Below are 27,014 nucleotides of genomic sequence, written 5' to 3'. Positions count from 1 at the left end.
TGATACAAATATAAAAAGCATGTTAAACATCCTTCCTCCCAATGAAGTACCTATGTGAGAATTGCCAGAAAAATCGGAGATACCAAAAATATGTTTTGCTCCCGCTACGTGGATCACCCATGTTAATTGCAATACTTACATAATGACTCGCTGTTGAATTGAGGAGAGAAGCATCCAATTCTCTCCAGTAGCTTTTGCTCCATTGGTGACCCAGCTTTAACCCACATTTCAAGTGGAAACATGAGCAGTGACCTTTTGAAAATAATTAAGCCCGTATTCAAATTCATTTCACAGGTAGATGACATCAGAGACATATCAATGCTTTTCTCTCGTCCTTCCCTGTCAGAGTCTACAGATGAATCAGACCCAGATAAGATGCATTGCCTGAACAACAGTGGCTCGTCAGCCACCTACTCGGACTACTCTCCATCCCAGGGTTCTTCTGGCTCCTCCAACCCCCCGGGGAACGTGGCCGCCCTGCAGGCTGCTGGGAAGGATGGAGGAGTGCCTCAACAACACTGGACCAACAGGTGGGTAGTAGCTCACCGACTTTCAACCCACAGTCCTCACACAGAACCAGTGGCTAGCCACAGACACACGCCTGATAGCAAGCTTACTGTGACCTATGATCGACATCGGTCCTCCATCAGCAAAATCAGAGGCTCAGCATAGGTCCACATCGTCTGTTTGCTGACCAGGGTCCGATATCAGTTTGCCTACCATGGTGTGCTGCCTCAGCCACCTGTGGTCTGATAAGTGCTTGCTAGCTGGGTCACTTCCAGTACTGTTCTGTACTGTGTAAATATTCGTTTAGCAGGCATCGATTCCACCTGTCCGTTTCTTGAGACAGGGATGTTGTGTAGAGCACCTGGGTGAACAGGAGTTGGAGGCTGTGTGAGGGGAGAGAGTGGTGCAACAAGGCTATTTTACATCTCTCATTAACATATATCTCCATAAGACTGAGAGAGCGCAGCACAGCACACCTCTCTCTCTCTCTCTCTCTCTCTCGCTCTCTCTCTCTCTCTATCGCTCTCTCTCTCTCGCGCTCTCTCTCTCTCTCGCTCTCTCTCTCGCGCTCTCTCTCTCGCTCTCTCTCTCGCTCTCTCTCTCGCTCTCTCTCTCGCTCTCTCTCTCTCGCGCTCTCTCTCTCTCTCGCACTCTCTCTCTCGCACTCTCTCTCTCTCTCTCTCTCTCTCTCTCTCTCTCTCGCTCTCTCTCTCGCTCTCTCTCTCTCTCTCGCTCTCTCTCTCGCTCTCTCTCTCTCTTGCTCTCTCTCTCTCGCGCTCTCTCTCTCTCTCTCGCACTCTCTCTCTCGCACTTTCTCTCTCTCTCTCGCTCTCTCTCTCTCTCTCTCTCGCACTCTCTCTCTCTCTCGCTCTCTCTTGCACTCTCTCTATCGCTCTCTCTCTCTCTCTCGCTCTCTCTCTCTCTCTCTCTCTCTCTCTCTCTCTCTCTCTCTCTCTCTCTCTCTCTCTCTCCAGTCCACCCAACCAAGGTCAGAGGGACAGTTCCTATCCACTCTCATCTTCGTTGAAATGCAGCTGAAACCCTACCTTTTTATCTTACTGAATCTTGGCTACAGATGGAGCTCTCACTGAAAGAGCCTTTTTTCATCTGTGGATAAAATTCGTGTTGACTTGTTTGATATTCCTACTGTTACTTTCAGACCTCTATGGAAAACAGTCCAGCTCAAATCAGACATATTTTCCTTTGATGATATACACTGCTCAAAAAAATTAAGGGAACACTTAAACAACACATCCTAGATCTGAATGAATGAAATAATCTTATTAAATACTTTTTTCTTTACATAGTTGAATGTGCTGACAACAAAATCACACAAAAATGATCAATGGAAATCAAATTTATCAACCCATGGAGGTCTGGATTTGGAGTCACCCTCAAAATTAAAGTGGAAAACCACACTACAGGCTGATCCAACTTTGATGTAATGTCCTTAAAACAAGTCAAAATGAGGCTCAGTAGTGTGTGTGGCCTCCACGTGCCTGTATGACCTCCCTACAATGCCTGGGCATGCTCCTGATGAGGTGGCGGATGGTCTCCTGAGGGATCTCCTCCCAGACCTGGACTAAAGCATCCGCCAACTCCTGGACAGTCTGTGGTGCAACGTGGCGTTGGTGGATGGAGTGAGACATGATGTCCCAGATGTGCTCAATTGGATTCAGGTCTGGGGAACGGGCGGGCCAATCCATAGCATCAATGCCTTCCTCTTGCAGGAACTGCTGACACACTCCAGCCACATGAGGTCTAGCATTGTCTTGCATTAGGAGGAACCCAGGGCCAACCGCACCAGCATATGGTCTCACAAGGGGTCTGAGGATCTCATCTCGGTACCTAATGGCAGTCAGGCTACCTCTGGCGAGCACATGGAGGGCTGTGCGGCCCCCCAAAGAAATGCCACCCCACACCATGACTGTCCCACCGCCAAACCGGTCATGCTGGAGGATGTTGCAGGCAGCAGAATGTTCTCCACGGCGTCTCCAGACTCTGTCACGTCTGTCACATGTGCTCAGTGTGAACCTTCTTTCATCTGTGAAGAGCACAGGGCGCCAGTGGCGAATTTGCCAATCTTGGTGTTCTCTGGCAAATGCCAAACGTCCTGCACGGTGTTGGGCTGTAAGCACAACCCCCACCTTTTTTGCAGGGCTCTGGCAGTGATCCTCCTGCTCCTCCTTGCACAAAGGCGGAGGTAGCGGTCCTGCTGCTGGGTTGTTGCCCTCCTACGGCCTCCTCCACGTCTCCTGATGTACTGGCCTGTCTCCTGGTAGCGCCTCCATGCTCTGGACACTACTCTGACAGACACAGCAAACCTTCTTGCCACAGCTCGCATTGATATGCCATCCTGGATGAGCTGCACTACCTGAGCCACTTGTGTGGGTTGTAGACTCCGTCTCATGCTACCACTAGAGTGAAAGCACCGCCAGCATTCAAAAGTGACTAAAACATCAGCCAGGAAGCATAGGAACTGAGAAGGGGTCTGTGGTCACCACCTGCAGAACCACTTCTTTATTGGGGGTGTCTTGCTAATTGCCTATAATTTCCACCTATTGTCTATTCCATTTGCACAACAGCATGTGAAATGTATTGTCAATCAGTGTTGCTTCCTAGGTGGACAGTTTGATTTCACAGAAGTGTGATTGACTTGGAGTTACATTGTGTTGTTTAAGTGTTTTTTTTGAGCAGTGTATTTCTAAAAAGATTCCCTTTGAAATGCCAGCAGTATAGCTTGAGGCAAACATTCTTTAAAATACACAGTACCTTTCTATTTGAATGCAGCCTTTGATTTTACCTATCAAAACTCGAGGTCAAGGAAGACATCTGTATTTCAAATCATATTTTCAGGTCGATTATGAATGTTGCGCTCTATTCTATGTGCTTACTCTCTTTCTGCAGGCTGGTCCAGCAGTTCCCCAAGCCCATTGAGACCAAGCCACTACTGAGTCAGAGAGACCCCAGAGAGACCCCTCCCTCCAGCACACTGCAGCAGCGCAGTGAGCGACGCCCCCTCAGCGACACCTTTGACCAGTGGAACGATACCTCCCACTACGACAACACAGGCTTCGTGTCTGAGGAGGCTCCTCTGGAGACCCCCAGTGGTAGCAGTAGTGGTAACCCCATGCTGGGCTCCAAGTCCCGCAGCTCCTCCACCTCCCACGGGGGCCGCCGGCCCCTCATGAGGCAGGAGCGCATTGTGGGCGTCCCCCTGGAGCTGCAGGAGGCCCCTCACCAACACCAACACCCCTCCCACCAATTCCATAATGTCCGCACCACGCCCGAAACTGAAGTGCCTCAGCCTCCCCCTCCCAACCCATGGCAGAACTGGACGCGAACGCCCAGCCCCTTCGAGGACCGCACAGCTTTCCCCTCCAAACTGAGCTCCCCAGGCAACAGCCCCAACCCTGACCGCAAGGACTTTGAGCAGGAGATGCATCATGGGGAGCTGCCGGGCACGTTCCCCTCCACAGGGACATGGGGTTACCTAGACTCCAGGAACTCGGGGCAGGGTCAGGGGCGCAGCAACCAGCAGGCCAACATGTCCAGCATGTACCAACATGTCCAATCCAAGCCCACTAGACCAAGCTCTGGGGCCATGGTGATGAGCAAGAGCTCTGAGCGCCTCTCTCCCATGATGAAGGAGGTGAAGGCTAAGTTCAAGAAGTCCCAGAGCATTGACGAAATAGACATGGGCTCCTATAAGGTGTACAGCATCCCCGTGGACAGCTACAGCTCCAGCATAGAGAACCAGGGGAGTGTTGACCGTCCAGACATGCCAGCACCCATGGAGCAGAGCATGTCCCGCAGCCAGTCTGCCCCCATGCTGGATGATGATGACGCCTACGGCACCAATAGCCAGCAGCAGAAGCCTGCCATCCCCAAGAAGGTCTACCACTTCGACCAGAGCTTCAACCCTCAGGGGGCTATGGATATGAGGAATCAGCAACAGGAGAGGAGGGCCCCTCCGCCCTTCCCCAACACCCCTGAGTATGTCAACCAGCCGGGGAAGACCCTGCCCAAAGAGCTGGTGAGCCCCAGGGGCTACCGGGGTTACCCGCCCATGGACCAGATGTTCTCATACTCTCAGCCCTCAGTTAACGAGGAGAACCAGCCACCCCAGCAGCAGCAACCCTTCCCCATCCCCAGTCAGCGCTCCCGGCCTGGGTTCCTGAGGCGGGCCGACTCCCTGGTCAGCTCCACAGAGCTGGCTCTGTTCCGCAGGGTTCAGGAGGCCCAGGAGATGCAGCAGATGTCGGACCACTATGGCCGGCAGCACTTCAAAGGCATGCTGGAGCAACAGAACAGTCCCAGCATGGCCCAGCAGGACCAACAGTACAACAAGAGGAATGGCAGGTACGAGGAAGACTATTCCTCCTACCAGGAGCCCAAGAAGCCTATCATGGGCTACCCCACCAAGAGCCTGACACAGCGACGCCCCCTGTCGGCCAGGAGTTACAGCACAGAGACATTTGGGGCGTCCCAGGCCAGGCCTGTGTCTGCCAGACCCACAATGGCTGCCCTGTTGGAGAAGATGCCCCCAGATTATAATCTAAGCACTTGCACTGAGAATATAAAGAGCCCTGATGAGATCAAAATGCGCACCATGCAGCTGCAGCATAAGTCTGATGATATGTCCTCTAAAATGCCAGTAGACTGGCGGCAACAGCTGCTTAGACATATAGAGGCCAAACGATTAGACCGGGTAAGTCTGACAACTTCTTATTCACCTTGGGAACACACAGTTTATTACATGATCACACACCATCTATATGGGAGCTTCTGTTGTCTTGACACACACGCCACATGTCTGCATGACTGTCAGTATTAATGAACGTGTTCAGTCCACTGCTTAGTAATGTGCTCCAGTTGTGGCACCAGACCCACTTGATGTTTCTCCATGTATGTTTATCACTTATGTTGATTGTGATAAGAAGCACAAACATGGTAAGGTTTCCTCTCTACCTCCTTTCTCTTCTTTCTCTTCTCTTTAATTTTCTTTCTACTATTACTGTTAGTATGATATCATACTTTAACAAGAAAAATATATCTGTCTGTACTACTACAATTTGGGTCAGTTTCCCTAACACTGATTAAGCCTAGTTCTAAACTAAAAAGCTCTCCAGGACTAGGCTTAATCTGGGTCTGGGAAATCGGCCCTTGATAATATAGGCAAATACTTCAGTGCTATACATCTCTTAAAGAAAAGTGCATACTGTTGCTTGTATGGTATACGTAATCATACTGTATCCATGAGTGTGTTTTTAATGTGTTTGTGCTGGTACTGTAGTAACTCTGTACTGTTGTTGTTCTGTTTGTCAAGCTCACTTTATCTGTTGCAGCTACGCAATGTGTGTTGGTGCAATCCCGTTTACCCAGTGGCTCACCCATTTACTCATGTCACGCGGTTGTTTCCCTCCAATCAGAGCGCTGTCCTTAAGCACAACACAGTAAACTTCGGCATGCTGTACTCTGGAGGCTATGCCGCACCGCATGCCGGCAGAAGCATGACAATAAACTTTTACAATAACACGAATAAGCATGAAAACCAAACAACACAGTGGCTACCTCTACCCAATGTGAGTATGAACCAGAAAACACAGAAACAGTCTCAGTGCAGTTGAACCCTTTAACATTCATGTGATAGAGAGTGTACTGCATTTTTACTGTTTTTTTTAAGGATAAAAGCTTAAAAACAAAATTTATCATAAGAAGCACAATATTACCAATAACTACAATTGCCTTACAATGGAGAATGTGAATTTTTTTTATCACTTCCTTAAATATTGAAATGCTATGCTTGTATATCTTTTTTATTATAGTCCATATTTCAACATCAAACAAAAACTAGTCTACAGATATACCATGACATTTGATGGGCTAAGCCTCATGTATGACAGTATCAGTATAGAATCCATAGTGAAGCCGAGTATTTTACAATTTCTCAGCCAAATGACACCAACTGTGTCGGTGTGAAACAAGCCTTAAAATGACTGACATGGCAATCCCTCCCATTTCAACTTCAAGCCAAGTGCTGTCTTTTATCTGTTGTCTGAAATCTTAAAATGTCTGCGGTGTGTTGCATGTCTGCAATCTATGTGTCAGCTACAGTGTCCGCTCTGCTCTATGGGTTACAGCAGTCCTCTGTGCTATTATTACTGTGTAAGGCTATTATTGTACTCTGTGTCACTCAGTAGCCTCAATCCAATGGAGCCTAGTGAATAGACACCATGCATTTCAGGACATAGACAAGCACATTGTAATAAAAAGCAGAGATTGTATCAGAGTTTCTTGCTTGATAATGTTTCTCATGTAGGTATTTTAGTGCCTAAATAATATATCCTTTTGAAGGCCAACCCTGTCAGAATATCTCTAAACCTGTCACAATCTAATCTTAACAAAAAAGTATTGTATGTGGATAAATGACAGGAGGCAAATATCCCAACTAATATATTCATACGCATAGGACTTTAAGCTTACTATTATAAAGAAGTTAAGGTCATGATTGATCCAAGGACACCCACTGGTTTACTATCTGCAGTGCTCCATCAATAGTATTATTATTATCAACGATTATAACCTTATAATTAACACAGTAAATATATTCATCTTTATCTCTGGTAAAACTGTTGTCATTTTTGCAGAAAACACAGGTTACCCCCATAGCCGTAATGATACTCTGAACCCTGTTCCTTTAACCTATTCTCTCTCCAGACCCCCTCTCAACAGAGCAATATATTAGACAACGGCCAGGAGGTGGGCTCTCCCACCACTCAGTGGGCCCCCTACTCACTGGGCAGGAGAGACGTGCCCCCAGAAAACATCATGAAAAAGGTTGGTGCTTTACACTGGCAAAGGACCGGGAGAGAGGCCTGTTTGAAGTGTTAGATATGTGGTGTAATGTCACTGTTAATTTGACCCTAAACTATGCTGATGAAATAGTGCTCATTATCACCCAATTTGCTGACTGAAACATTGGGCTTGTAGCTCATTCATGTATTTATTTATGACATACCAGTACATTTAATGTCAAACCGTAATACACCACCACACAACCATTGTTTTTAAACAAAGGTGACATTACAAGGACATACAGTATAACCACATAATACTTCAAAAAGGATCCCCTGTCTTGTCCCTGTTGTACTTCTTAAGGTTCCTCCACCTGTTCTTTTAAGATGGGCTCCTTTATTTAGCTGTGATTGCTATGTCAATGTTGTTAAATGTCAGGAGTAATTGCTAAGCACCATGAATCATTCAAGCAGCGCTCCATTCTTGCTTGGTCTCCCTGGCAACCTCTGTTTGTCAGTTAGTTTGGCAGTCATTTCATTGTGGTCACATTCTAGCCATCAGTCTCTGTGCAAGAATAATGAAAACGGTAAACCAGGGACTTCCTATGAAATATTAATGCACAGAGAAAACTGTGGGTTGTGTATCCTGTTTTATTACTTGTACGCGCTTAGAAAAAAGGGTTCCAGAAGGGTTCTTCGGCTGTCCCCATAGGAGAACCCTTTTTGGTTCCAGTTAGAACCCTTTTTGGTTTCAGGTAGAACTCTTTTGGGTTCCATGAAGAACCCTATGTGGAAAGGGTTCTACATGGAACCAAAAAGGGTTCTTCAAAGGGGTTCTCCTATGAGGACAGCCGAAGAACCCTTTTAGGTTCTAAATAGCACCTTTTTTCGAAGAGGATCATGTAGGACGATAGGATTTGCAGGCTTGAAGAAAACCAAACTAACAGAGATAGGGGCTGAAGCATGCTGCACCTCATCTGTCTGTTATCCGCCATTTTGTAAGACGTGACGTTTGCATCTTTGCAGCTTCCTGACTCTTTGCCTAACGGGTTGAATTACCCACAGGCAGGCGGCCACCACCCCCACCCCCACCCCCACCCCCACCCCCACCCCCACCAATCACAGACCATGATCGTGACGTCCGCGTCGGCCACACCCCCACACCGCTCGGTGCGGGACCAGCAGTACGAGGGCGCCATCAACAAGATCTCCATCCAGCAGTACCAGTCTCCTCTGCCCATGGCCACCACCACCAGCCCCCGGCCCCAGAGCGCACGTTGTCTCATCCAGACCAAAGGCCAGAAAAGCATGGACGGCTTCCAGGAGCAGGTTGGCCATCACTCCCTCTCTCCACTTCCATCTCTTTGTTTGTCTCTGTGTTTGTCTCTCCATCTGTGTTTGTCTCTCTGTGTTTCTCTCTCACCCTCTTCCTCTCAAGCATCCTTTCACTCTCCTTCTCTCTCTCTCCCTTTCCCTCTCTCAATCTGGTTGCCAACAGATCTCTGAGAGGCCTATATTCTGGCTACCGGTATATAGAGAGGATAGATGTTGCACCATGTAATTGCATCGTTATAAAATACCAAATTTATATTTTTGGCAATATTACGTTTTTGTGTCGTTTGGCAGTTCTGTGTGCGGATAGAGAAGAATCCAGGCTTAGGGTTCAGCATCTCAGGGGGAATCAGTGGCCAAGGGAACCCCTTCAAGCCTTCTGACATGGTAAGATTAAAGCAGCTAAATGTTCTCTGTATGAGCAACATTTTTCTCTGCTGTAGCCTATTCCTTAAGCTGTTTGAATAACCACTGCACAGCACTGTATGTCTCACTTCAGAGTTTCCATGATAACAAGTACTACTACAATGCTGTATGCTATGCAGTGCTGCAGTTGACTTGGTTAACTTTGAACCTTTTTATTATATGCCAATAATGAGCAAGAATCAAGAAAAGACTCCACACTTTTGTGGCAATGAATCGTAATGTAGACGTAAGGTTGGCAAATGTCCATGTAACAGCAAAGAAAGGATGCAGTGAGAAAAATGTCCATAGCTTTGCATTTCAAACATTTCTAAATCAGTTAAAATGTTGTTGTCACTGGCAATTTTTTCCCTTATCGTTTTGAAACATCCAAGCTTAGGGCTGGATTCAATCTTTATCGCAGAAGTATTGCGGAAGATCCACGTAAAAATTTAAAGGTAATTTCCGATTGAGATGACATATGCAGCGTTTACCATGAATGCAGTCGCGGGAACATTGCCTTTAAATTTCAATCGAGCTATAACGCGGATCTTCCGCGATACTTCTGCGATATGGATTGAATCCAGTCCCTAGTTTCTTCTCCTAGACATTATATTTGCAGGGGGAAAGTCTTGTAAGCCATAGAAATAGAATTCAAATTCGATGTTGTAAACATTGTTATAGCCATTGAATGTGTTGTATATTTTGTATGCATATCATCCCCCATCTTAGCACCCCACTGAAAGGTGGTGCATGCTGATTACTGAGGGAATCTTCTATGGGCCTGCTTTCCTGTGATGCCTCAAGGAGTCCCTGATGTAATACATGAGTCATTAGATGTTAGTAACGTTATTCGGGCTTCAAGTGAGGATTAACTGTTTAACTGTGTTGAGTAAGCATCTTCATATGGTATTATGAGCATCTTCATATGGTTTAAACGCATGCAAAGATTGGTATATTTATAATCTCTGCCTTGATTAGAATTTTTTGGGAAACATGAAATGTAAAAAACATCCCCCACAGTGTCCATATCTTTGTAAATAGATGGACAAATATTTTTGTTAGCGTAACTGTTTTAGTACTGTTTATCTTTTCATTAAAGGTAGTCGTAAATGCCATGTAAGTACATGTAGTTCTTGAATTAAACCAACAGAGCACACTCGGACAACACCATTTTTTTATCTTGTGACAGATCCTTACTGTCTGCTTTTTACAGACCAGCTAAACCTATAATGTTAATGTTGGCAATGACATCATCAAAATCATGCACAGAACTTGAGTTCGAGGAAAACACAAACAAAAGCGCTAAACACCAAAAGGCAAAGATTCTAAACCATCTTCACCATGTGGTTCCTAACCTCATATCACTTTTGACTTATAGGGTATCTTTGTTACTAGGGTACAGCCTGATGGACCAGCCTCCAACCTGCTTCAGCCTGGGGACAAAATACTGAAGGTAACCATGTTCTTCATCACTGCATCGATCATCATTGTCCTCTGAGTCTGTGAGAGCGCATCCTCCCTCCGCCACATTGCCAGTAGAGGCTTTGCATGTGGCATTTTGTGCTGGACGTACGTGTGTCTACCAAGTGAGCATGGTCCTCTGTTTTGACCTTGGTCAAACCTCCAACATGCTTTACTTGTCCCTCAGTCAGTCAGGTCTTCGAATAATAGTGGTTATACTGTATGTATCCTAATAAAGGCCCATAGAAACAGACTGAAAAATCTAAGTGGACAAACATGCAAGTAAGTAACTTTACTGATATGATAGGATTCCTAATGTGATGTTTTAGATGCATGAAAACTAAGTATCGACCAGCAATGTAATGTGCTGGATCAATTGGTTTATTTCTGAAATACTCAAAGTACAAAAATGTAAAAGTACAACAACAACAAAAAATGTCAAAAATGTGCAAGTCCAACCTGATCTCAACTTATTTGATAACCTTGAAACCCCTGGAGCATCTTCTGCCATTTTTTCTCAACTATCTTCTCCATCTTTCCAACTTTGCAGCAAAGATTGAATCTGGTCTTTTCCTCTACTTCAGTATTATCAGATCCTCAAGTCTCTTCTCGTAAATACTTCAGGAGTAAACCTTTTAGGACGAGCATCAGAGCTCTTCTACCCAATGCAATAAGAAACGAATTGCACACTATGATGTCGTGGTGTATTTAGCTTAGGTAGAGGGCTGTTATTCTAAAAGGGTAATCACCACCACACATACAGTACATAGGGATGAAGCTGTCAAAGTAAGTGTTTACCATAGTGCAGAGAGGGCACTGTACCCCTGTAGATTGTCAGATTTCTGGTCCATGTAAAGCTACTGTTCAGGCCACGTTTGTCAGTCATAAATCCAGACAAATCCCTGACAGTGAAGCCTACATGAACAAGCCAGGCTCTCTGTGCCAATACAACTTAATGTGATTGGAATAGTCTCTACAGTTATTGGCATGTCTGTTGTATCTGTGTGGCTTTAAATGTGTGCTAGTAGAAGCCCTCACCCCTCGCCCACCCATAGCCTGCAGAAGCAGGCACCTCTCTACTCTCTCCACAGATGCAAGTGTTAGCTGAAGGACAGACCTCTAAAGACCAGCTTCTCTCCTCCTTCTCTCCTTTACAGCATGACCTCCTTCTCTTCCTGTGTGCATCTCTCTGCTCTTTCTCTCCTCTTTTCCTTGACAGTGTTGTGTTTCTATCTCCTGAGCTAGGGCTGTTCCCAGTCCTCCGTGCCGCCCTGCCCCGCCCTGCCCCTCCTCACCCCCATCACTCTGTTCACCCTCTGCTTCATTTCTGCATTGCAGGGCAATGGACATAGTTTTTTACACATGGAACATGAAACTGCTGTGTCTCTTCTGAAGAATTTCCAGAAGCCTGTGGACTTGGTAATCTTGAGGGAGAGCACAAATTAAATATTTTTTATAACACCATTGCTTCTCGCCCAAACGGTTTGTGGAAATGTGTACAACCAGTTTTTATCTAGGAACAGAGACATTTGCCAATTGCTGGACCAATGGCAGATACTAGTGCCAAATGTACTATAGGATACATATCTTATAACCTATCTATGAATTTTGTGTAAACAGGAAATGTATATCTTGAGTTGATGTAAACAAAAGTAATTTTTCTCATTCAGCCCGAGGCTGTAGGTTGGAGTAATTTCATGTTATTTATTTTTATTTGATCTTTGTTTTTATTTGGAAATGTTTTGCTTATTTATATTGCCTTTCATTTTGTACCTTTTTCATTGTAGCTTCTCATTTTACTCACAGAGCATGAAAACACACTAGCTCTTTAGGAATTACATTCACAATAAACACTGCCTCAACTTTGTATATGCCTTGTGTAAATATTTTCATTTACAATAAAGACATGAACAGTTGAGAGAGGAATGGTACTGAAAATACATTTTTACAATGTTCTTGAATTGTTGAAATGGATTGAAGAAAAAAAATAATGGCACTTGTCTCCTACCTTAATACTGGGCCAACTTATCAATAGTTGTTTTAGTTTTTATTATAGGTTTTCCCACCAGTTTATTTCATTGTTTTAAAACTATGTTGATCTCTATACCCAACCAGTCACTGCATTATGTGAGCTAGATTTTTTGAAGTTGCTCAATGCTCAATAATGTATATGTTTGCACACATGAATTGAAAAATTGAAAAAGTAGAAGCAATATTCTATCCCACCTCTGAAAGTCATTTTTTAAACATGACAAGACTACCCTAGAGGGCCATCTGCTGGCTACATTATGTGGTTTCCCGTATGTCCTGTAATTGTGCCAAGGAGTATGCAATGTATACATACCCCCACATTAATCTCCTAAAGAATTTACCCACAGTTGTAACATCATTTCTCATTTGTTTGTCTGTATTTCTATAAAAAAAAACATTTTGAGTTGTTTTGTCTGCACTGATTTGAAGTGGTGTGAGTAATATTGCTTAGCTTTTCAGCACCACTCTGTAGAACACCAATTACTTTTTAGAACTTAATTTCAATCTCAGTTTATTAAGACAATGCATAATTGGAAAAGTATTCATGCAAAATCTATGTTTTTTTTCTCCAACAATCCCACTGCCCAGAATAGGCATTTCACCCTGTTACATTTCTGGATGGATGTTCATTTTAAACTCTGATGTTACAGCATGGTTTTTGGGATACATTCTCTGTGTTTTGAAATAGATTTTAGGGTCTCTCTCATAAAGAGATTTCTCTCTTTTTGCAAACCGGTGAGATTATTATATTGTGAAAATTGGTGCCATTTTATTCCAATCAAAACATATTCCTTATGAGCCCTGACCATTTTTCACAACCATTTTTGTCAAATGTAGCATCAAATGTGACATTCTTGAGAAAAACTAAGCACCTATAACCCTATGGAGGGACCCTGGTTGAATTTGTGGCAAGCTAAGCTGGTACGTGGTACTTCGATATCCAGTCAATTATGAGTTAAATATTCAAGATATTGTGACAGAAAGTTTGATAATATAATTATTTTTACTAAATGTTGTCAGATAATTATTCTGAATATATTGATATACCTTTGCTCAAATATATAGCTTTGCTCAAATTGCAAGATTTTATAAGGACACTGAAAGAGTATGGATGAAGATCTTACGACTTGGAGAAGAAAAGCTGTACTATCAAATGTATAAAATGTATTTCTACAGTAATTGTGAATTTGTGTTATACAAATATTATATATATGTATATGAATATAAAAATAGTCATTTTTGTATGTGTTTAAAATACAACTAAATATAAAAAAGCGAATATATGGTAATATTCAGTCTAATTGCAGTATTGATGTAAATAATTGTGAATGAAAACACATTGAGATAATTTATTCATAGATTGTGAATGTACTCCAAGCTTCTGCAGTATGAAGACTTACTGGACTTGAATGCTGCTTCATTTTTTGTGCAAAAAGTAATTTTAACTATTAAAAGAGAACTATTCTGTTTAGTTGGACAAATTTAGTGATAATTATACTATTTATTTGCACATGCAAGTTTAATCCTTCCAGTTTTATTTCTGTATTAAGACAAATAAATGTAATTGGTAAAGTATATATTGTGTGTTTAGATTGCATTTTGCAGATGCTATCTGTACATATTTAAGATACATTTTTATTTAAAAAGATTATAAAATTGAACGAAAAATGCTGTGCAGCAAATATCAGAGCCATTTTCGGCTTTGGAAGTACAATTTTTCAGTATTTAAGAAGTGTTTTGAATAATGTATAAAAGTCTATTGTACAAATAATAAAAATGTTACTATTGTTATTCTCATGGTCCTCTGGTCTTTATACAATCTCATCAAAATCACTATTTTCTTCCCCTAAATGATGAAGTTCATTTGTCACTCTGGATAAGAGCGTTTGCTAAATGACTAAAATGTCATATTTCATGTTTTTATTCTAAGTCTGGTATCTTACTGCCCTCCATCACACTTCACTTTTCTCCCACTAGGTGGTGTTTTACCACTTAAAAATAAACATACAGACAATAACAAGGGATCAAAGCACCAAACACATCTGCCTTGTGCATATTTAATGTGGTTGGACTTGAATCCATATAGTCATTCGAGTCATTGACACAGACGTGGTTCAATTGTCTTAATCAGTTTTCATGAATAAAATGACAGAGTGCATGCAGACAGAGAAGTAGTGACTCACATAAAAAGTGCCTGAAGAACACCGATGATTTTTTTTTTTAAGGCTATTAGGTACTGTAACAAAAACAAATATCTCAATGTCATTAGAAATTAATTTTTGAGAATTATAGAACATTTTAAAAGTCTCATTTGGAGCGAGGAATGAAACAGGTCAAGGCCAATCAGTAGAAGTGTATCAGATTATCTTGCAATGGCCATACAATCAAAATTAAACCCATGCATTATGTTATGAAACATTGAATGCAAAACTTGAATTGCTGTTGTTTTTCCACATATTGAGAAAAATAACCCACACTAAGACAGGCTTGTCAGTTTGGAATGGAATTAAAATATTGCCATTGGTAGAAGATCCTGTAAACATTGTTACAGCAGTCTCCCAGTAGTAATCATTCATACTTTATATGAAACAACAAGAGAAGATACACTTCAAATCATCAGGCTCGAATGTCATGAAACTTTTTACAGAATAATGGCAGTTAGTTTCAAGGCAAACATCTAACACTGATTAAACATAAAATTGTATTTTCTCAACTATCTCATTTGGTGTGATGTAGGCTTTAATGCAGTTGACTATGTAGGGATCCTGCTTCGTAGGTACTCCAGGACAGCATCAGTTCCTCTCGATACAATGGCTGCTCTGGGGTTGCGGAAAGGATTTCCATCCAGCATGAGGGCCCTAAGGGAAAGACGAGAGAATTAGTAAGAGACCAGCTTCAAGCCAGCTTAAAATATTGATATACAAGTACATACTTCCCTCTAGACAGCAACAGCTCAGAGCAAAATCACAACTATATGGATCACTACCTTTTCTGATTGCTATTCAACACCATACCTGACCCAAATAGCACAATTCCTGTAGCTTCCTCCCCTATCTAAATAAAACCAGATACTCCCACACTTTTTGAAATCCTGTCCAGTTATATCTTCGTCACATCATATATTGTCCACTAAACCCAGCGTCACATCCCGGTCCCTACCTCAGGCTGGTGCAGTTGCCCAGTTCAGGTGGCACCTGCATGATGTCATTGTTCTGCAGGTCCAGAGTGGACAGCTTGTCCAGAGCTTTGAGCTGCAGTGGGTCAATGGTTCCCACCTGGTTATTACTGATCAGAATGGTCTCCAGGCTAGGAACCCGGTACAGCACATCCGGGAACAATTTAAACCTGTCAAAATATGACATGAATTTGAATCCGTTCTTACCAATCATCGATGTACAGCACGATGAATACATCCCTTTATGATCTGAGTGCTTACCTGTTGAAGGACAGTGTGATGCTCCGCAGTTTCATTAAGGCCTCAATTTCCATTGGCAGCGATGTCAAAAGATTGTTTCTGAGGGAAAAGCCCCAAAAACAGCATATTACAAATGTCTCACATGCACCGACGTACCATCTTAAGCAAACGTACCAATTTAAGACAGGTTCAAAACAAAGCTCCTACCAGAAATCCACACCTCGTAGTCTAAAAAAGGTTTAGCCTCTCGATTTACTGACCTCCGCTACACAAACACTACTTTTCTTTGGAAAGATGAGGCCTTTTGATATTTGAGCTGTAGAGGTGATAGATGTGCTGTGGAGGCTGATTGGCAGTGCTCATGTACCTGAGGTCTATGTGTGCCAGTTGCTGCAGCATGCAGAACTCCAAGGGGAGGCTGGTCAGCTTGTTGAAGCCCAGGTTGATGTCAGAGACGGAGTCCTTCAACTCCACAACCCTGAGGATCAAGCAGAGACTCACGCAAACTCATCCAACATCATCACCACAACAGTCCTACTGTAGCTAACATTCTCTTTCAACAACATTCTCTTTCAACACTTTTATGAGTGGTGTGATTCTTCTCACACTGAGGGTTTTTCCCCCGTAGGCCCAGACTGTGGTGTGAAGTCACTGATTATAAGCAGGGTACCTGGGAGGCACTGCAGCCAGCTGGTTCTTGCTGAAGTTGACACTGGCGACGGCCTCACTTCCCACAGCATCAAACACATCATCAGGAACACATGCCACCTGCTTCTCACTGGGACCAGGGTCACACACACAACAGTTTACTGACAGCACTTCATTACATCACAACTATCCTTATGCTGTGGCAATGCAATATATTTGTGGTAGAACGTTTGAGGAGTTTGTAACTTTCCCAGAATGTCTTAAACTGAGCTTCAAACACGGCACAAAATAATAGTTGACACACCTGTAGTCCAATGACTTCAGTGTTTTAATGGTGTGCACGTTGATCTTTGCCTGACTGGGCAGAGTCATGGCAGTGTCAGGCTCATCTCCTTTGCCATCTGGATCCTCTTCAGATCAAAATGGAAAACAAAAATGTCAGTCCAATGATATGAGACAATCTGGTAATACAACAGTGGCCTTTCCACAAAACCTTGCAAAGTAAATAGAAACAGTCTATTCACTGAATACGAGAACCTTCTGCATAGACAGAAAAAGACTAAAACATAATCGTACCTTTTATTCGACCCCTCAAGTATTTCAGCAATTCATTGGTTCCTTTCTGTGAAGGACACAAAAGTCATACCCTATCACAGACTGCAATTGGCTACATTGCAACTCTACATTGAGGTTAATTGAGGTTATATTGTAGTGGTGAAACTGTAGTAGCTTCCAGAAGGTAATGAGATGTCGTTCTAACTAACTCACAGTCAGGAGGTCTCTGCGGATGCCTCTCAGAGGGTTGCCCTCTAGGGTCAGGATCTTCAGCTTGGGCAAGAAGGCAAGGGCAGCTGGCAGACTGGCTCACACATACAAGGGAGACATGCAGTAACACAGCCATAAGATATCCAGGCAGCTAAACACTACAAGACATTTTGGGGTGTTTTGACTTGTTAGTGTTGTTGGTATTTCATTTGTGCTGTGTATAAATGTGTTATGTGCACAGGTGAAAGAGGCTAAATCAACTAAATAATAAATAAAATAGTTAAGAATAACAGCACTAGACCTGTGACGTGGACCAAGTACAGTATGCGCTGAGGAGAGATCAGATCAGGCAAACCTACCTGCTGATGTCATTGTTGACTAGGTCTAAGCGCTCCAGGCCTTGGAGTAGTTTGATTTCCTCAGGGAGACTCTTCACCTTGTTGTCCCTCAGCTCCAATACACTCAGAGCGCTCAGGTGTTTCAGGTGCTCTGCCTCCAGCACCTCAATCTGGTTATTCCCAACATGCAGCTCCTATCAGACAGGTGATAGAAAGATGTCAGAGTTTGCATAGGGCACTTATTTACAATTAATTCATACAGGCGATCTCATTGAGACTCAAAAGTTCCTTCTCAAAGGACACCTGACAATCAGTATCCTTACCTTGAGCCTTGAGGAGGGCAGTTCAGGAAGAAAGCGCAGTTTGTTGTGTCTCAGATAGAGCTGCTCTAGAGACGCCATTTGAGACAAGACAGGAGGTATGCTCTCAAGCTGATTGTGTGTGCAGTCCAGCAGTCTCAAATCTGTGGAGACGTTCATACAGGATGTTATGCTTCAGCCATGTTCATGTCAAGAATATTAAAGTGGATGCATCCATTTCTAACAGGTAGGCAGTACAGACAACGTTAGACACGGACACGAATGATCTGCTTGGCGTGTTAACACACTGGTGGTTTGTTGTAACCGAGTATTGGTGCTAAACCGTGTTATTGGAGGCTGGCATGCTAGTTGGCTATGGCGTCATAGGATTCGGTGCCCTGGACGGTTTTCACGGAAGAATACTGTAAGTTAGCTAGCTGAATAAACTAAGTTAGAGTCTATTCCTAGAAAACATTGAACCGCTGTAGTTTACAACAATTATAATTTCTAAAGTGGAAGTTGGGAGAGTTATATTTGAGTGTTTCAGTGAAACCCAAGTGAGGGAGGCCCCGCTCTCTCGCTTTCCCAGATGTTTAGTTCATTTCATTCCGATCTCCTTTGCATTATTGTAGCCTTTTTCTGTAGCCTGTCAACTATGTGTCTGTCTATCCCTGTTCTCTCCTCTCTGCACAGGCCATACAAACGCTTCACACCACGTGGCTGTTGCCACTCTAATCTGGTGGTCCCTGCGCGCACGACCCACGTGGAGTTCCAGGTCTCCGGCAGCCTCTGGAACTGCCGTTCTAAGGCCAACAAGGCAGTTTATCTCAGCCTATGCTACCCTCCAGTCCCTCGACTTCTTGGCGCTGACGAAAACATGGATTACCACAGAAAACACTGCTACTTCTACTGCTCTTTTCTCGTCTAACCATGTGTTCTCGCATACCCCGAGAGCATCTGGTCAGCGCGGCGGTGGCACAGGAATCCTCATCTCTCCCAAGTGGACATTCTCTCTTTATCCCCTGACCCATCTGTCTATCTCCTCATTTGAATTCCATGCCGTCACAGTCACTAGCCCATTCAAGCTTAACATCCTTGTCATTTATCGCCCTCCAGGTTCCCTTGAAGAGTTCCTCAATGAGCTTGACAAGTTCCTTTCCTGAGGATGGCTCACCCCTCACAGTTCTGGGTGACTTTAACCTCCCTACTTCTGTCTTTGACTCATTTCTCTCTGCCTACTTCTTTCCACTCCTTTCCTCTTTTGACCTCACCCTCTCACTGTCCCCCCCTACTCACAAGGCAGGCAATACGCTTGACCTCATCTTTACTAGATGCTGTTCTTCTACTAATATCACTGCAACTCCCCTCCAAGTCTCCGACCACTACTTTGTATCCTTTTCTCTCTCGCTCTCCTCCAACACTACTCACTCTGCCCCTACTCAGATGGTAATGTGCCGTCGCAACCTTCGCTCTCTCTCTCCCACTACGCTCTCCTCTTCCATCCTATCATCTCTTCCCTCTGCTAAATCCTTCTCCCTCCGATCTCCTGATTATGCCTCCTCAACCCTCCTCTCCTCCCTTTCTGCATCTTTTGACTCTCTATGTCCCCTATCCTCCCGGCCGGCTCGGTCCTCCCCTCCTGCTCCATGGCTTGACGACTCATTGCGAGCTCACAGAAGAGGGCTCCGGGCAGCCGAGCGGAAATGGAGGAAAACTAGACTCCCTGCGGACCTGTCATCTTTTCACTCCCTCCTCTCTACATTCTCTTCCTCTGTTTACGCTGCTAAAGCCACTTTCTATCACTCTAAATTTCAAGCCTCTGCCTCTAACCCTAGGAAGCTCTTTGCCACCTTCTCCTCCCTGCTGAATCCTCCTCCTCCTCCCCCTCCCTCCTCCCTCTCTGTGGATGACTTCGTCAACCATTTTGAAAAGAAGGTTGACGACATCCGATCCTCATTTATCAAGTCAAATGACACCGCTGGTCCTGCTCACACTGCCCTACCCTATGCTTTGACTTCTTTCTCCCCTCTCTCTCCAGATGAAATCTTGCGACTTGTGACAGCCGGCCGCCCAACAACCTGCCCGCTTGACCCTATCCCCTTCTCTCTTCTCCAGACCATTTCCGGAGACCTTCTCCCTTACCTCACCCCGCTCATCAACTCATCCTTGACCGCTGGCCATGTCCCTTCAGTCTTCAAGAGAGCGAGAGTTGCACCCCTCCTCAAAAAACCTACACTCGATCCCTCCGATGTCAACAACTACAGACCAGTATCCCGTCTTTCTTTTCTCTCCAAAACTCTTGAGCGTGCCGTCTCTAGCCAACTCTCCTGCTATCTCTCTCAGAATGACCTACTTGATCCAAACCAGTCAGGTTTCAAGACTGGTCATTAAACTGAGACTGCTCTTCTCTGTGTCACGGAGGCTCTCCGCACTGCTAAAGCTAACTCTCTCCTCTGCTCTTATCCTTCTAGACCTATCCGCTGCCTTTGATATTGTGAACCATCAGATCCTCCTCTCCACCCTCTCCGAGTTGGGCATCTCCGGCGCTGCTCACTCTTGGATTGCGTCCTACCTGACAGGTCGCTCCTACCAGGTGGCGTGGCGAGAATCTGTCTCCGCACCACGTGCTCTCACCACTGATGTCCCCCAGGGCTCAGTTCTAGGCCCTCTCCTATTCTCTCTATACACCAAGTCACTTGACTCTGTCATATCCTCACATGGTCTCTCCTATCATTGCTACGCAGACGACACACAATACATTTTCTCCTTTCCCCCTTCTGATAACCAGGTGGCAAATCGCATCTCTGCATGTCTGGCAGAAATATCAGTGTGGATGTCGGATCACCACCTCAAGCTGAACCTTGGCAAGACGGAGCTGCTCTTCCTCCCGGAGAAGGACTGCCCGCTCCATGATCTCGCCATCACGGTTGACAACTCCATCGTGTCCTCCTCCCAGAGTGCAAAGAACCTTGGCGTGACCCTGGACAACACCCTGTCGTTCTCCGCTAACATCAAAGCGTTGACCCGATCCTGCAGGTTCATGCTCTACAACATTCGCAGAGTACGACCCTACCTTACACAGAAAGCGGCACAGGTCCTAATCCAGGCACTTGTCATCTCCCGTCTGGATTACTGCAACTCGCTGTTGGCTGGGCTCCTTGCCTGTGCCATTAAACCCCTACAACTTATCCAGAACGCCGCAGCCCGTCTGGTGTTCGACCTTCCCAAGTTCTCTCATGTCACCCCGCTCCTCCGCACACTCCACTGGCTTCCAGTTGAGGCTCGCATCTACTACAAGACCATGGTGCTTGCCTACGGAGCTGTGAGGGGAACGGCACCTCCTTACCTTCAGGCTCTGATCAGACCCTACACCCAAACGAGGGCACTACATTCATCCACCTCTGGCCTGCTAGCTCCCCTACCTCTACGGAAGCACAGTTCCCGCTCAGCCCAGTCAAAGCTATTCGCTGCTCTGGCATCCCAATGGTGGAACAAGCTCCCCCACGACTCCAGGACAGCGGAGTCACTGACCACCTTCTGGAGACACTTGAAACCCTACCTCTTTAAGGAATACCTGGAATAGTATAAATAAATCCTTCTACCCCCCCCTCCCCCACAAAAAAAAAGAAGAAAAAAAGTGGTTGTCCCACTGGCTATCATAAGTTGAATGCACCAATTTGTAAGTCGCTCTGGATAAGAGCGTCTGCTAAATGATGTAAATGTAAAATACAAAGACTGAACAACACACAAAGCAAAACATTTGCTGCCATTGTCCTCTTACTTTTCATGACACTGATTCCTGAGGGGAGGCTCTTCAGCTTGTTGTGGGAGAGGTTCAGCTTCACCAGATGGTTCAAGTTTCCAAGACTGTCAGGGACGGCAGTAAGCTGGTTGTTGGAAAGATCCTTCCACCAACAATACAAAAACAAGTTAGCGACGATCATCCAAAGAGTTAATCTAAGATAATCACTTTGTTACATTGACACATCTCATTTGTGTTGTGTTCTTTTCAATAGTTTTTCATGCCCAGTTCTGAACTTACGATGTCATCCAGGTTAGTGAGTTGTCCCACTCCCTCTGGCAGCTGCTCCAGTAGATTCTGCTGAAGCTGGAGACAGGTGAGGTTCTTCAAACTCCATACCTCCTCCGGTAACTCTTTCAGTTTATTGTGACTGCAACAGAGAACGATAATGAACATCATTTCAGCAAAATGTAGGCCTATAGAGGAAAAATACCTACTCTTTCTTTATAATGGAACTTTTCCTTGTGTGCATTTCTCATTTGTTGAGTAACTTTAATTGACATTAAAGGATGTGCAAAATCCTCCCATACCTCAGACTGAGTTTCTGAAGATGTTCCAACTCTCCAATAGATGTGGGTAAAGAGGTAAGCTGATTATCATGGACCTTGGGAAAGTGGAAAGACAGGATAGAATGTCAGAGGGTCATCGTAAACATCAAACTTATCAAAGTATGTTTCTCCCATAAATCTTGGGAGCATAGACCTTCCATTCAAGCTTTCAAAGGGTCTAGTCTATCACTTTTTAAATCAGGCAACACAAAACACGTCAGAAAAAAAGAATACCCACATCCAAAACAGTAAGGCCTGGCAACAGCTTGACATCCTCTGACAGAGCTTTTAGCTTGTTTGAAGAGAGAAGCAGCTTGGTCAGATCTGTCTGGTCCCACCAGCGATCATCTGCCCCAAAGGACAGGTTCTGTTTGGCCTCCTCAGGTGTGTCTAAGTTCAGCCTCCACACACTTTGTGGGACTACAAGTGCAGAATAGTGGTAAAATCGTTAGCATTAGCATACGTGCATTCATTCATTCATTCAAGTGGTCATCAATCAATCAACCAACCAATCAATACCATACCCTTCTCATGATGTATCATCATGAAAACTCGGCAATCTTTCTTCCCAGACAGTTACCTTCAGTCAGCCCTCGTCCAGACAAATTGAGTTGCCCGCTTTTTCTGGCGGTTTTCAACAATCCGTAAGGGACAGCAGCAGCCGGTTCCTCTTTTTCTGTTCTAAATCCTGCTCTAGAATCTACTTTGGCTCCTCTTTTAAAGCGTGACATTGTTCATATGTTGTTAGTACCACTAACTTTGTCTAACCAGCTTGTTAGCCAAGCCAATGATGTTAGCTAGCTAGCTATGTATTTGTAAATTGCAGATTGAAAACTATATTTAGGAGCCAAGCATTTCGTAAACCTTTCTGGGTTATACGATCATTTCCGGTTCAAAATGTGAATCATTTAATTATAAAATTAATTATTCAAAAGATTAAACGGAGTAAAAAGCGATGTATATTGAATTGTTCATTGATGTACCTTTAGCTGAAATAGGAATTAGTAATGAAAGATATAATTAACTTTTTACTATTTCATCCAATTTTGCATCATGTTTTCAATATGGACTCTTATTTTGGTAGTTCGTGAAAACCTTGACCCGGAAGAGGTTCCTGTTGTTGCAGCAGCTGAGTCAAAGACAGTACAGCATTAGAAACACTGTGGCTGTTGGATGAGTTATCTCCACTGAGGCAGGGTTTCCCAACTCCAGTCTTCCATAAACCTTAGCAGTACACATTTTTACTGTAGCCCGGGCAAGCACACCTGATTCAACTTGTCGACTAATCATCAAGTCCTCAATGACTTGATCACTAAAGTTCCCTTGGCACTTATCGTAAGAGTAAGGGTGTTAACCCCGGTGTACCGGGTAGGGTGACCATACGTCCTCTTTTTCCCGGACATGTCCTCTTTTTGGACCTAAAAAAATGTGTCCGGCCGGGATTCGGCTTTTGCTTTCTACAGTCGCCATTCATTGTGTGCGTTTTTGGGGTTTTGCATTGCTTTGACCTTTCTCTTTAGGTCCCGCCTTCTCACACGCCACCATTGGTCGGTCATGTAGGCCTACGCAAACATTGGTCAAACTGCATCTCAATCATTACCCTCACCATGGCAACAGCCAAGAAACAGAGCAGCAGCTTGCTTGTCAACAGTGGCACATGGCTCCAGAACAGCGTAAAAATGGCCAAACGCAAATGTAAATTGACAGACGATTTACAGAGAAAATTCCCGTGTTTTCGTCTTGATCGGGATCCGTGTGAAGCAGAATGCATGACCTGCAAAGCTGGCACGACGTGTCAGTGTCAAATAAAGGTGCTAGCGACCTACTAGAAGCCCACATAAGCTCCGCAAAACACAAAATTGCAGCTAAAGGAGAGAGTTCGTTAGGTAAATTAACTGACTATTTTGTGAGAGCAGGTAAAACAGAAGATGCTGTTACTGTTGCGGAGGGAGTTTTTGCATTCCACACCACGAAGCATAACAATAGCTACAGTTCAATGGACTGCACGTCTGCTGCCTTGTTAAAAACGCTTTCGCTGATTCCGAGACTGCGCGAAAATTTTCAAGCGCTCGTACTAAGACCGAAGCAATTGTTAACGCTGTGATAGCACCACATTCTGTCCTGTCGACATAGCTCTGAAAACTGTGGTGTTTCTACTGATGGGAGCAATCACGGTGCTGTGAAAATATTCTCCCTGCTTATTCAGTATTTTGATTGGAAGAATGGTGGCGTGCAAACTAAATTAGTCGAAGTTAAAAGCACTCCAAATGAGACAGCTGATACGATCGCGCAATACATAAAAGAAACACTGGAAAAGAATGGGATTTTTTCAAAATGTATCGCTTTTACAGGTGACAACTGCAATACAATGTTCGGGAGAATCTGGCGTGATGAAGAAGGAAATAATGTTTTCGCAAACTTAAAGAAGTAATTGCAGAACAAGTCTTTAATAGGTGTGGGCTGCCCAGCACACGTCTTGAACAATTGTGTTCATTACGGGGCAGACACACTAGATGTCGATATTGAGAACATAATCTTCGAAATATGTCAATACTTTCACATCTACACTGTGCGCACAGAGAATCTGAAGAAGTACTGTGAATTTGTTGATGTTGAATACAGAAGTCTCCTTTCTCACAGCAAGACGCGTTGGCTGTCATTATTCCCAGGTATTGAGAGGCTGCTACAGATGTTTCCAGCCTTGAAAGCATTATTTTTGTCACAGGAAAAAACACCCTCCTTGATCAATACGTTTTTTGAAGATGAGTTCAGTGAAATTTACCTCTGGCACATGCACTCACTCATGTGTGTGTTTCATTCACACATTCAGGAGATGGAAAGGGGGAGCAATTCAATTGTGGAAGTGAAGAACCTTTTGAACAAAGTCCACACCATGCTTCTTGAACGCAAGACCAATAACTTCATGTCCCTTAAAGTTAAGGGACTATTGGCACAAAAGCACAAGGATGGACTTGGTAAGAATTGTGACCATTTCAGTGCTCAAGTACAGGGTCTGTACAGTTCATGCCTGGAGTATCTGGAGAAATGGATGGCACCCATGGAGGAGTTCTCCTCTTTCATGTGGATGGATCTGAGTGAGACACCTGACTGGAATGACATAGAAGCCTGTATCAAACAACTGGGAGAAAAGGGGGTGCCAACTGATGATGCAAAGTGCTTTGATCAGGTCACCAACCTGAATAAATTCACAGAAAGGTGTAACAGTGATGGAGAGTTCAGTAATCTGCAAGCACACAAGAAATGGACCAAATATTTTGAAAGGTCCAAAAACATAGATTTTCATTCAGAGCTACTGAAGATTGCACAGTTTTTCTTTGCTATTCCTTCTCACAATGCAAATATAGAGAGAGTTTTTTCACTGATGCAAAGCCAGTGGACAAAGGAAAGGAATCGCTTGTCTGTTGAGTCATTGAAGGGGCTTCTGTGTACACAATACAACTTTAAAAACATGTCTTGCAAAGACTTTCATGCCTACTTGATTGGTAGTCAAGGACTGTTGGGAAAGATTCGATCTTCGGGAAAGTATACCAGAGAGCATCAGGACTGACATTATTTTTGACTGAAATAGTGGATTTTTTTATGACAACAGTTTTTTTATTTTTTATTTTAACCTATGGCCATGAAAAGAAACAGTGTCATGTAAAAGGTGTTAAAAGCTAAACTATTTTTTAAAATTTGTTTGTTATTATTCTATTGTTGAGGGCCAACAGTTGAATGGAAAGGATGTATTACTTTGTGTATTAAAGTTCAATAACATAGTTGCATGGTTGTGAACGCATTTTGTATTTACCACCCACTGCGGGTGTCCGTCTGTCCTCTTTTTTGAAAACTAAAAGATGGTCACCCTAGTACCGGCTAAATTCCCAATCTGGCCCTTATACCATCATGGTCACCTAATCATTCCCAGCTTCCAATTGTCTCATTCATCCTCCCTCCTCCCCCCTCAAACTATTCTGCAGATTGTTGCTGTAAATGAGAATGTGTTCTCAGTCAATTTACCTGATAAAATATAAAAATGAATCATGTGAGTTTGTCCGGGGCTACAACAACAATGTCTGTTGGGGGTACTGGAGGACGGGAGCTGGGAAACACTGCATTGAGGTATAATAATAACGGTTTTAATGTATATGGTTGGATCAGAGAGGATGAGGCAAAGCAAGAGAGTTTACGCCAGTCAAAATTTGTCCACAATAAGCAAACCAATAAGCAGACCACCTGCCTTCCCGCCTTTGGGACGACTCCACAAGACGCTCTCGTCATTATATACAGTATCTCTGGTTGGATTACTTTGGAATTACCAAAGATTCAATCAAAGATTCGCCTGTTCCTGTCTGATTTACCGTCACGATTACCGTCACGTCAGCATCCCGTGGTCACAGCTGGCCACATTAAATTGTAGTACATTAGTTGTAGTCATTGGTTGTAGTAGCCTACATTTGTAGTGATTTTTATTTCTTATTTTTGTTTGTTTTATTTAATTTACATTTTGTTTCATACATTGAAAATATATTTGTGATGTGCTATGTTCATTTGTTATTGTATTGTAATTGGAATTGGAATAAAATATATATAGGCCTATAATAAAAACTAAAAACATTTACTTCCGTTTTTTCCCTTCAAAATAAAAGCCTGCGATAAAACGCTA

At 43.8% G+C, this 27,014-nt stretch overlaps 2 protein-coding genes across 2 annotated transcripts in view; one reads left to right on the top strand and one right to left on the bottom strand.

The window, feature by feature from the left end:
- Positions 1–11,948, top strand: part of LOC311131042 (leucine-rich repeat-containing protein 7-like) — a gene marked incomplete at both ends in the record, with an annotated part of 37,886 nt that extends 25,938 nt beyond the window's left edge. The window contains 8 exons of the mRNA XM_084163864.1: positions 347–530; positions 3,415–5,218; positions 5,940–6,092; positions 7,228–7,347; positions 8,370–8,633; positions 8,931–9,023; positions 10,420–10,494; positions 11,841–11,948. Coding sequence (XP_084019990.1) covers positions 347–530; positions 3,415–5,218; positions 5,940–6,092; positions 7,228–7,347; positions 8,370–8,633; positions 8,931–9,023; positions 10,420–10,494; positions 11,841–11,948 — 2,801 coding nt within the window. The remainder of the gene's footprint in view (positions 1–346; positions 531–3,414; positions 5,219–5,939; positions 6,093–7,227; positions 7,348–8,369; positions 8,634–8,930; positions 9,024–10,419; positions 10,495–11,840) is intronic.
- A 2,604-nt stretch (positions 11,949–14,552) lies between these two features.
- Positions 14,553–23,242, bottom strand: lrrc40 (leucine rich repeat containing 40). Its single transcript, XM_084163521.1, has 15 exons — positions 22,929–23,242; positions 22,587–22,768; positions 22,331–22,404; positions 22,041–22,170; positions 21,780–21,903; positions 18,023–18,162; positions 17,721–17,893; positions 17,365–17,455; positions 17,173–17,218; positions 16,901–17,006; positions 16,619–16,726; positions 16,316–16,426; positions 15,970–16,047; positions 15,693–15,878; positions 14,553–15,391 (listed from the first exon to the last, which is right to left on the bottom strand). Exons 1-15 carry the CDS (start codon positions 23,077–23,079, stop codon positions 15,286–15,288), a joined length of 1,806 nt encoding a protein of 601 aa, XP_084019647.1. The 5' UTR covers positions 23,080–23,242; the 3' UTR covers positions 14,553–15,285.
- Positions 23,243–27,014: the final 3,772 nt, after the last annotated feature.

The sequence above is a fragment of the Coregonus lavaretus genome, assembly GCF_964263955.1.
Source record: "Coregonus lavaretus genome assembly, chromosome: 6".
In the NCBI taxonomy this organism is placed as follows: Eukaryota; Metazoa; Chordata; class Actinopteri; order Salmoniformes; family Salmonidae; genus Coregonus; species Coregonus lavaretus.
This window is presented reverse-complemented; position numbering and strand designations above follow the sequence as displayed.